The following is a 12,490-nucleotide window of genomic DNA, read 5'->3' as shown; positions in this document are numbered from 1 at the left end:
TTTAAAAATAACAGATGTTTGTAATTTTATAAAGATTTATAAACCGTCATATCTTGGATGAGAAACTATAGTGTTGTAGTATTAACTGAGAGGCCTCTTCAGTATAATAGAATATGATTAAAGAAATGGGTTAACATCTTTTTTATAAGTGTTTCTAACCAGCAATTAAATGCTTACTTTGCTTTCTTGTGGTTGTTATAAGGACATCAGTAGTCATTTGTTATACTTTATTACATATAATTTCATAGAAAGCTTACTTGCTTTGTAGTTAAACGTTGGAATTTCTTCTATTTCTGTACATCCTATGTTTGGTGTCTTAATAAATGAATTTTTAAAAAATATCATTAAAACACGTCTAAAATGTACATTCATATTTTACTGAGGTTGATATAATATACATTTTGTGATGTTAGAAAAATTTCATTATTGTCTGTATTAATCATGTCATTATCAATATCTGGTTCTGATGACGTAGTGTAATAAGTGTTTGATGTTTATTAGTAGTATTATTTGAAGTTGCATTCCAATAGAATTGAACTGTAAGAGGTGTAAAAAAATCATATCTTATGTTTTCAACATTTAATGCTTCATTATTACTTGTGTATTTTGTACACAACCTATTGATTGATCTGCATTGAATAATGATCTATTCAAATCTTTAGGGTGGTGTGAAGGGAGCATTACCAATGACAGCTTTTGTACTGATGGCTTTGCATGAGTGTTCCTGTACCACTGTTGCGGTATGTAAAAATAGGATAAGTTTTTAAAAGATATATATTGCTTCATTCAGTCCATATAGATCTAATTTCATACTTACCTTACACAGAGACAAATATATAAAAACAAGTGATATGGTCTCACTTTGGTACTACATTGTAAATAAGTTAGTTTACTTTCCTTACATGTCTACAACATAACAAATAATTTTATTTTCTAGATGATTTTTCTGAATGCAACTAATCACTTTAGTTTTTAAAATGTTTTTCAAAATGTTACCGTTCTCCTTGCTTTTCAAATGGCAAACTAATCATTTTAACACTAGCTCTATAATAAACAGTCAGTTAGTTAACTTTAAACACAGAATGTTTGATATTCAAGTACAATAATTCAGTTTTATTATTAAATGACTTAAGTTAGTTAAAATAATGATATTAGGGTTTCTCTTTTTTTTTATATTAGAACATAAAACTTGCTAAAATCCGTGCAGCAGCATACCTGGAAATTAAGGTTCCGCATATCCAGGACCCCTATATTTTGTCTTTAGTGGCATATGCCCTATCTTTAGCTGATAATGATGCCAAGGTGGAAGCCAATCGGAAACTTCTTTCTATGGCAACCTTTCAGGGGGGTATGTTTTCAATTTTTGAAATTTAAGGATATACTCATTTAGTACATAAACTAATGTTGATCTCAATTTGAGTCATAATGACTTACTGTTAAAAAGTACTGTTTGTTTTTAATTCAAAATGTCAAATAGATAATTAAATTCAAATAAAAAATAATTTTACTGATGAAATTTCAGCACAGAAGGTTTTTGCTTGAAGACTTATAAGAATGACTTATTTTTAAAATCTAAGAAATGTATTTATTATTTGAAGCTTTATGTAAAAGAACTAAGTTGCTCCATTTTCATATGGCAAATACAAAGATGTCAAATGTAATTTGTGGGATCTAAATATTACTGAATCAATCTTGTGTTTCTCTTTGTCATTTTAATTTGCCTAAACTGTTAAGCTCACAACTTAGGAAAATATAAACAACGTTTATGCTTAAAATCAAGATGCTTGATGGAAAATGCTAACTTCATTTTGTTCTACTTCTGCTAGTGAAGAGTAATAACAAGTAAAAGAAAGTGTTTTGTACTCAATAGAGGAAGTCTTGTGGAATATGTATGCTATTTCCCACAGTTTGTAGAATAAAAGAATATCTGAACTTCTGCATGGCAATTATGCAAATGTTTTGAAGACAGTAATGAGCTTTTTATGAAATTAGTTGTTCCTCACATTCTGATTTAGAAATATTGTGCAACCTTTGAGTCACTAGAATTTGTATCTAGTGCATGCACAGAATCACGTATCAAAAAATTTACTTTTATTCCATTTTATGTATCAGTGCTCAATACTTGTTTTCTATACTGTATGCTTGTACTTTCTGTAGAAGCTGGTAAAACACTTCCTAACATCTTGTTCATAAGGTTTATATAAAAATCATGTCAAGTGCAAAGAATGTATAAGTTTTCATCGTGAGATCACTGTTGTATAGCCAGAAAATAAAGTATTAAAAATAAGGCACATATTGACCTTAACAACTTCAGAAAACATGTTTATCTCTTTGATCTTAAAATATTAATAAAAAGAAAAGAAAAATGAAATGAGTTAAGTGACTACTGTAGGTATTTTATTAAGCAACAACTTATTGCAACTTATTAGAATTAAGGCTTATGATGATATCAAAATAGTTGATTTATAAGCTTATGAATGAAGATTTTTTTTTATTAGAGTTACCTGATAATCATAATATTCACTTTGTGCAAGAAAAAATAAAAAAATGTACTACAGAAATAAACATACTGGATTGCATTTGAGTTGAAGAAACCTATATCCTTGCTCTTTTATTTTTAGGACACACTTGTTGCTTTGTATGCTATGTTAAAATATAGCATTCTGGCAAATAATTCTAATTTATATATGAAAACATTTTCCAAGTATACTTGTATTTTCTATGTACAGTTATTTATAAGATATATTAAACTCATAAGGTATCATATCTTGTGTATTATCTGTATTTGTTTTGTACATGTTGAATGTAATTATGTGTGTATTTTCACTTTTCTAAGGCATTCAAGTTTAATGTGTTTAGTGTAAGTGTATATATATTGTTTTTTGTTTCATTGTTATAGACAAAAACTACCATTACTGGGGAGATCCCAACAGTCCCCGAGCCATTGAGACTGCTGGATATGGATTACTGATTCAGATATTAAACAATGATATTGAATATGCTAACAGTATTGTAAACTGGCTGAATTCCAAAAGAACATTATCTGGTGCATTCAAGTCTACACAAGTATAAACCAAAGATACTCCTTTAGGTTTAAGAATCAAATCAGTTATAGCTATGAAATACACTTAATATTATGAGTTGTTCATAATGCTTTTCATTTATTGAAATGTTTTTTATTGTTATTTCTTAAATAGGCTGCTAGGTGTTCTGGTAACAAAAAAGCCAAAGTGTCTTCTCAATGTTAGATATTATTTTACTTGAATATATATGTATATATATTTATATCTAAGCTCAGTAATTTTTGCAAATTAACACTGGGGTTATTGTTTTTTCTAGGATAAGAGCACTGGGTTAAAGACTTAGTTTTTGTATTTGAATGAACACAAGAAATAACTATTTCTTAGTGCTTCCTTCCTTCTTCAAATAGGAAGCATATTAATTGTTCAAGTTTTTGAATGATTATTGAAAATGCCAAATTATTTTAAGATACAAAAGGTGCACTTTGAAAAGAAATCTTGTGAAATAATTTTTCTTTTCAATTTTACCTTAGTTGAAAAAAGAAAGAAATCTGTAACACACACATATATAATCATTAAGCATTTGCTATGCTGTATAATGAATTAGATGCAGTGCCATAACATTATTCACATCCTTAAATTAATCTAGATTACTGTCTGGTGAATTTTAAAGGACTCAAAACCCCATAAATAGTTAGAGAATTTATTGTGTGAGAAAAATAAGACAGGTACTACAGAAATAAACAGATCTGATTTGAAGAAACTTATATCCTTGCTCTTTGTTTTTTAGGACACAGTTGTTGCTTTGTATGCTATGTCAGAATATAGCATTCTGTCAAAGAATCCTGAAACAGACTTGCATTGTAATGTTACATTGAACAATGACCCTTCTTTCTTCAAAGAACTTCATTTCAAAGAGAACACTGCTAATATTCTCCAACAGTTTCAGGTAGGAGTTATTTAATATAAAAATATTCCAGTATATATATATATATCAAAAAGGATTTCACTTTGAACATTAATAGTTTCATCTAAGTATGGTATTACAAGATTCAGGACGGTCCAAGCACAGAGCTACCTGGTCTCCACACCAATGAAAAATTCACAAATCTAGTAATTTGTTACAGGGTGGAATAAATGAGGGAAGATTAATGCATAGATGAACTAAAAAAAAATTTTTTTTAAAAGGTAAACAAAAAGAATCGCTTGAACAATGGCTGCCCAATCTAGCAGAAAGAACTATTGCATTATGGTAGATTGAAAATAAAATAGTTAAAAGTAGGAAATTAATTGTAGGAATAACATATGTCTCTTTAAATATTTTGTTTTAAAGCTGTTTAATTATCCTATTTTATACTTGTTCATTATTTATTTAAAAAACCAACATATGTTGTGATATACTGAGCCTAGAAAAATTAATCTTGTTAACGATTGTTGTATATGGTGTAATACATACAACCCGTTAACAATAAAATTTAGAAAAACTATATAATATCTTCAACAATCAATATGTCTTTCTTTTGTAGTGCATTTAAAAAAATTTAAAATAAGTGCCATAGATTTTTGTGTTTAGTTATAGTTAGTTAATTTTGGTATTGAATATCCGTTTTATAAGCCTTAAAAATAAAGAGAATTGGTAGAATATACCATATATATATACATATATGAACAGGATAGAAAAGGTAATATAAATATAGAATTAAGAATTCGATGATAATTATAGATAGACACATCATTGTTTAGTGTTAATTTCTAAGTAAATAGCTGTGTTTTTTGTATTAAAGGAAATTTTAGTATTAATCAAATTATGTGTAAGTACATGTTACATTAGAGTCACAAGTATTCTTTGGAAGAATGTCTGTGCTTTTTGCTGAAATTGTGTTTTTTTTATTATTATTTTTCTTTCATTTGTAAACTTGTTTTTATGATAGAAAGTATGAAAGCAGAATAGTTATTGTTGGCCAAAGTATATGTGAATGATTTTTCGTTGCATGAGTTATGTTAATAAAATATAACTCAGTCGTTTTCTATTTGCTTCTATATTGTATTGTTAAAAGTTTGTAATTTGTGGTTGGCTAACATTATGCCTATTTCTCCATGAAAACACCTTATTCAGAAGAATGTGTACTGTTTTTACTTTAGCAGAATAGAGACCCATGTAGCTATGAATGATATAATACCTATCCGGTTTTGGGCAATAACTAAAAATATCCCTTAGGACAAGGTTTACTACACTGTGATCAGTAATTAAATTGAGGTAGAGTGGTCCAGAACAGAATTATTTCTATCCGTTTAGATTTGACCTATTAGCATTCCTTTGGTTTCTGATTATAATGTACAAGATGACACTATTTAACATTTGAATATATTCCTCTCAGGAAGTGTATGCTCTCTGTTGTATCACACTGCTACTACAAAATGGATCACAAAAGGGAGTTACACCTCTTTCAAAATCTCAATTTAATTACTGAATTTGCTTGTCACAACTTATTCACAAGTTTTTATGCCTTCCTATCAACATTTATTATACTTATAGCTTCAGATACCAAAACATTGAATATCTATGAGAACAATGGATGTAACTTTATTTATATGAGTATTTGTTTGCATAATAAACAGCAAAAGTGGGAAGATGGTTCATATCTTTGTAACTCCCCCATAGACTCTTTATGACCGATACTGGTTGTGACAAAAAGTTTGTGAGAAACTATCTTACAGTGGTGCTGATAGTCCAAAAGGAATTGTGTGTCTAATTTTAAAATGAAGCACAAGAAGTAGAACGAATATAAAACATAAATTTGCAGGTTACTAGCTGGACTTGACAGGTCATCATAGAAAAATAACTTTAGAATGAGACTATTTTTGTGAGGATGTGCGAATATTGCAAGAAAAACAATTCTTTGCTTGTAATTTACCCTCAAAGATACCTATCAGGATCAGCAGTAATGTAATGATATTGTAAAGGAAAAAGTAGTGTGTGTTATGTCATTTACTGGTTCTTGGCATGACTCTTAGCCATACTGATCACATTATTAGTTGTGTATGAGTGTATTTCTTTGGTTAAAGCTATTGATGAGAAAAAATATATGTTGAATTACCTTGTTTTCATCATGTCTATCAAGTACTTTTCATTAACTTTTTCCTCCCAACCATTGTATAGGATATGAGAAAAGGTTGTTTGTTACAGTTTTGAAATGCCAAAGATGTGCATTTTGTTGGGCCATGCAATCAGAAGGCAATGATGTAGATTGAAAAACAGTGATATTCTAGCAACTGCAAATATTAGGCAGAATACTTCTATATCTGTTCAGGTTGTAGGTTAGTGGGCAGACATAAATTTTAATTTCAAAAGAATTTTATGAGTTGTTTAAGCAGACGTAACTGGTGTAGTTTTTGAGTTAGTTCCAATAGTTTTTGATGAGTTTTTATATAAATGGAAATTAGTTTTTGTGCTTGTGTCATTTTTCTTTTATTTCCTATCTATAAGTCTCTAAACTCCAGCTTCTTACCTGGAACTTTAAAAGCTGCTTATTTTACTTATTGAGCTGTTATTTTTAAAATAATACAGTCTAGCAATGGAATTGTATTTTGTTAGGCTATAACTTTCAATAATTAAATAAAACAATTATTGTTTCTTTTTATAATGTTTCTCATTATAAGTTAGCTCTATTTTCTACACTGATATCCTTAACATTAAAACTTAAAATTAATTTTATTTAACTTTTAACTAGAAAATTTGTTCCCTGTCTGTGTAACCTTGATATTCTCTTCTCTGAGATTATTACAACACAACTGTGAGTGTAATTAGTTTATTCAGCCAAAGGTTAAAAACTCTCAGTACATGAATAAAAAACAAAAATTCACACTGAAACTTGAATTAAAATATAAAATTAAAGTTACAGGTGGAGGGAAGTATGTGATCTTTAAAACCTAGTTCTGATTTATCCATAACAAAGAAAATGAAAACAAAAAGTTAACCAAAAAGTTTCTGTGCATTTAAAATCTGTAAAGAAATATTAAAAAACAATAAAAAACATAAACTGAAAAAAAAAGGAGGATCCTAACTTTTAGAGGTTTTAGGCTCCTTTCTCTGAGAGCTAAAGTGCGTACATGAATGCAATTTCACACATTTAACAGTGCAAAATACTTTGTGTTTTTTGCTTTCATTTGTTATATTTTTTACTTTTTATTTAACTTGCTTAATATGATATAGAAACCAACTTATGTAAGTTTTTGAGTAGATGAATGTTTATGTTCAATAATAATCTATTACAAATACCACAACTAGAACAACAAAAATTAACAAGAAATCAAACTGTTAAATTATTTCTCAAGCATCAGTTAATTTCCATAGATTTTTTATTTATATCAACCTCCTGTTTGCTAATTATCTTTGTATTTTAACTTGCTAGACTTTTTTAAAGTGGTTTTAAGGAAATTTAGCAAGCAAGTGATTAGTAATAGAAAAAAAGAAGAACTTCAAAAGTTATCATATTTCATTCAAATATGCTTTAATGTTGGCCATGTTTTTAATGTCATAGAAAAAAACATTTTTCATATTTCCCAAGTAATTCATTTGTTGGTAAAATGTGATTGTTGATTCTATGGGAGTCAAAGTGTGCATACCATAACTTTCTGCAGAGTCCATTCAACATGGACATGTATTTGATGTCAGAATTATCATTTATTTATTGTCATCCCACATTGATGATTTAGTGACAGTTCATGGTAGAGAAGAGTAAATACCAGATACAGTATACAGGGATACTGAAAAAAATTAGATATGCATTTCAGAGGCTCTAGAGGTTATGCAAATACAATATGCACATGGACAAGAGTATATTTATTCTTCACATGAGCATCACCTTGCACTCACTCAACTTATCAGACTGATGTCAGCAGTTTTCAGAGTACAGATTCTTTTGCAACACAACTGATTTTTGTGTACAACAGACTTATACGTTTGACTAAAAGCTTGCCATATTTTGTAAAAATACATGTAGTAAACTCAGAATTACTGTTAGTATTCCTTCTACAATATTGGGTTGGTCCAATGGACCATCTCCGTGCACATTTGATTAAATAACGTTATTATCATAATTTATTTTCTTTTTATAAAAGCATTTTGTTTATACATATTCATATAATAAACAGTTTTCTAGTGTTGTTTTTTTCATAGATTGACTTAATCTTTTTAATCACAAATTCCAAGAAGAGAAGACATATTCAAGAAAAATGTCAATTTTTTGTATCAGATTTCAGAGCTTGGAGGACACCTTATCTTTAACACAACAGGTTATGGAATGGGCCAGTTGGCTGTTGAACTGAAGTACAATGTTCCTATGCCTCCAGAAAAGTTATGCAAGGTAAATTGCTTATGTATGTTAGAGGTGATGGAATTGTAAATGGTTAAAGAAGTAAGTAAATCAATTGAAACTAAACTGGCATTGATGTTGTTTGGTTAAAATATTATGGGCAGGTACTACTTTTCAGTAGCAACACTAGTTTTAGTAGGCTTGTTTGTTTTCATGTTTAGAAATGTTTTATGAAAACTAAGGTTGTGAGCATTTATAAAATTTAAATAGTTTTGTTATTTCTAATTTTGGTGCTTATTCCAGAATACAGTTCACTTAAGTTAGATTATAAATATGTATTAGATTCATGTAATAACACTTAGTTCTTTTGCTTATATTGGCATTCATGTGTAAAGTATATTTTTATAAGTTAGGACTTAAAAATATTGAATATGTAAACTTTTCTTCATGTAATAAGCACATATATGTATGTAATACTTTTAAAGCAGCAGTGTCAGTTGCTCCCCTCCACCCCAAACTTTAGAGTGGACCCCATATAGCAATTTATGTAGAACATTTCTTGTCAGGCCGGATTAACACATATTAGCAAACAATGCCACTGCATAGGGCCTCCAATTGAATTGGGGGAGGCCATACAAAGTCAGCCCCCCCACTTTTTTGTGAAGTGTTGCTCCTGCTTTAAAGGTTTTGTTTATAGTGTATTTTGTTTAAAGGTCAAAAGTTATTTGTAAGCTGTTTATCCTAAAGATATGAATATTTTAAGTGTTTTGCTTTTTTTCACTTAATTGTTACTCCTTCGTGTCAGTGTTTGTTTATTAATGGTTTGATAAAGCATTATTTTTAAATAGACTAATTTTTCATTTAGTTTGATCTTGATGTTAAAGTAGAAGAAGTTAAAGAGAAAATACAACAAGTTATAAATCCGAGGGTCCCTGGAAACGAAATTTTTGATCTGTTACCTGATGCTTTACTCCGTAATTTAGGTTTCCCAAAAAGAAGTAAGTTTTTTATTTCATGATTTTACGATTTTGTTATAGCTTCTTAATTAAGAAAGGAAAAGGAAAATTTCTTTAATCTTTTTAATTTTATTTAAGTACTAGCTATAAAGTATACAAATTTTAAAAAAATCTTAATTTGAAATAAATGAAAAATTAAGAAATAAAGAACTGTAAAGAAATAGCTTATGAATATCAGAAAGTGCATCTTGTGTGACCTTTAACTTCAGATTAGATTTATATTATTCAGAGGTTTAATTTATGTCTGTATAAGATTGTTTTGCTAGGAATATATATATATACATCTATTTTCTTCATTATTATTGAGTCTCATGAAAATGGCCATTATAGCATAATATTTGATTATTTATTATATGAGACAGGTACAGGTTTTTTTCACTCACTATTACAAGTAGTATTTCTTTAAGTGCCAGAAATGCTGTTTGGAACGCTACAGGCTATGACAGCTCAAGGAGAATTCTTCAAGAAGTAAAGAACGCAGAGTCATCATTCACAATGAAAAACATTTATTAAGTACATTCTAAGCGATACTGTAAAATACAAAACTTAGCGTTTCAAAGATAATAATTTTTCTTTTCCAATACATTAATAATACCCTGTTATTTCTTTATTACTAATATATTCTGAAAGCCTTATCTTCTTCTCCTATAACATACAAATTGATAGCATATATTACTCGGAAATGAGCCATGTTTTATGATCTAGAAGCAAAAGTGTGTCAATTTCTTATTCTGACAGGTTTATGAGCTTTGGCAATGACCTTTTTGAGTTAAGAAATTAACTAACCTCATATGCTGATGTACAAATTATACACTGTACAGACCAAGGGTTAGCTCTGGATTGGATTATAGGTTATATGAAACTTCTAGGAATCACATTTGTTACATAAAAGTTACTCAGTTATCTAAACTAAACCAGTGATTTGACATATGTGTGATTTATCACTTTATTTCAATGTATAACTAAACTTGATCAAGTGTTTGACATGTATATATTGCTAAATAATTTGTTAATACAAATTTTTACTGTTAACCTTAAATTAAGTTTTTATGTTCACTTTTTCTTTTTTTACTTCCGTGCTCATATCTATTAATGCTATTATAAGTTGTGAGTGAAGTCTACTTATAAACTGTCATAAATTTCTTATTCAGATAACTCCTAAGGTTCTGAAAGTGTTATAATAATATTAGAAAATTTTAGAATATTTTAAAATGTTTTAAATGTTATGTAATTCAGACCTGTAGTAGCTACAGTTATCTTCCACAAATATAACTGATGATTTGAAACATTTTTAATTTGTTTGCCTTGGATTTTAGAAGAAAGGTCACTTTCTGACAACACTGGAGACTATGCAAGGATTAAGCGAGATAACAGTAAGTGTTACATATACCAGAAAGTATTATTGAAATACTATTATGTGATTTGGTTTTCTTTATAGTTTTAATTATGTTTTTCTAAAGTGAAATGAAACAATTCATGTATAATTATTACAGAAACTTTGATACTTTCACTCAATGAACAAAATGAAATATAAATTATAACTTACCATAAACAGTCTGCAAATGTAGTGTGTTATTTATTCAGTCACAAAATAGATTTCCACCATATATGAGTGACCTTTTGCAGGAATTATGTTATTAAATACTTATTTTCTTACAACACTGTTTACCTAAAAATATGACAGAGTTTTCTCAAGAAGTACATTATTGAACACAAATGTTTAAGATCAATGAAAAAGGTTTGAAACTTCATCCACAACTCACTTTTGGATTTTAACTTGAAGAACATAGTTCAGTTCTAATGAAACAAATTTAGCAACCAGAATAAAAGTTTTTCACTAATAACAAAACTAATTACCTGGTTTTGGATATCAACATTGTTAATGAAACACTTAAGTTCAAAGTTTTCAATAAAACACTCTTACAATTTTGAGGTTATAGACTTTCCATTTCCAAATACAAATATTCCAAAAACTCTGTGTGGAAATGTTTAATATTCACACATTAGTAGATACATTAGAATTGATTCAACATTACAAGATTTTGAACAACGGAGCTAAGAAAATCACTTTAATTTTTTAGAAATAAGGATTCTCCTCAACCATTTTGCATTACAGATTTGTCCAGTTTTTCATGAAATTCAATAATCTTGCTATCAATTATAATTTTACTGAATATTATTACCTATATAAAACTATCATGTCTGCATAATAATATTTTAACCAATTATTTAAGGTAATAAAGAAACCGTATGATATTGAAACCACCATTAGTTTTACTTCCTGCCACTTTCAGATTATTACTTTAGTGTACAGCATAGCATTACATCATTAATTATATTATAGTTGCCTCTTATTACATTGTTGTATCACTCTATTGTTGCCTCCTTTTGTAAATATTATTGTGAACTTTTGTTAATCTTATTGCATACAGTGTACATGTGCATACATAATATTTCTTACCTACTGTTAGTTAGTATAGTGAACGTTTAACAGTTCAAGGAATTTTTCAGAATTCTATCAGATGCATGGTTCCAGATGTGTATTGTTTTAACAATGGTAGATTGTTCAAATAAGTGTGCTAATAGTTATCTGTTGTTCTGCATCATTCCATATTAGTAAGTATTACATGCAATTTACCACAAAGAGGTGGACAATAAAAGTTTTACAACTAAAAAATCAAGTGATACCTAAAGGGTGTAATCTCTGTTATTTTATAATGAAATGGCCAACAGTGACATGAGGTTTTACATGTACTCTGTGAGGGAAGATCCTGTTCTGATTGTGCATAACCTAAATCTGCTAAGCTGGTTCAGCCAAGTGTAACTTTTACCATGGTGTAGTGGTTCACACTTAAATGTCAACTTAAACAAGGAATATTCTGCATTATTAGCTTAGTATATGGATTTAGGACTAACCTTAGCCTCCTGGGCTGGTTGAAACTTGTGAAATATTATTGAGTTTACAACTAGCAATATTGTTAACAGCAAAGAAACTGATTAAACAATGCATTCTAATCATTATAAGTAATATAGTTTAAACATTATATTCAATTTATTATGTTTGTTATTAGATATATATTTGGAGTTTTGAATTATGTAGGTATCTTGTTTTGATCAAAAGTCAATATTAATTAATTTT

At 28.6% G+C, this 12,490-nt stretch overlaps 1 protein-coding gene across 1 annotated transcript in view; it reads left to right on the top strand.

Annotated features, from left to right (window-relative positions):
• The window catches only part of LOC106460254 (venom factor-like), a 107,317-nt gene that overhangs the window by 76,981 nt on the left and 17,846 nt on the right, over positions 1–12,490 (top strand). The window contains 7 exon segments of the mRNA XM_013919943.2: positions 663–740; positions 1,180–1,348; positions 2,900–3,066; positions 3,811–3,969; positions 8,276–8,386; positions 9,201–9,333; positions 10,668–10,724. Coding sequence (XP_013775397.1) covers positions 663–740; positions 1,180–1,348; positions 2,900–3,066; positions 3,811–3,969; positions 8,276–8,386; positions 9,201–9,333; positions 10,668–10,724 — 874 coding nt within the window.

The sequence above is a fragment of the Limulus polyphemus genome, unplaced genomic scaffold (assembly GCF_000517525.1).
Source record: "Limulus polyphemus unplaced genomic scaffold, Limulus_polyphemus-2.1.2 Scaffold33, whole genome shotgun sequence".
Classification (NCBI taxonomy): Eukaryota; Metazoa; Arthropoda; class Merostomata; order Xiphosura; family Limulidae; genus Limulus; species Limulus polyphemus.
The sequence above is the reverse complement of the archived record's forward strand: the minus strand, read 5'-3'. Positions and strand labels throughout refer to the sequence as shown.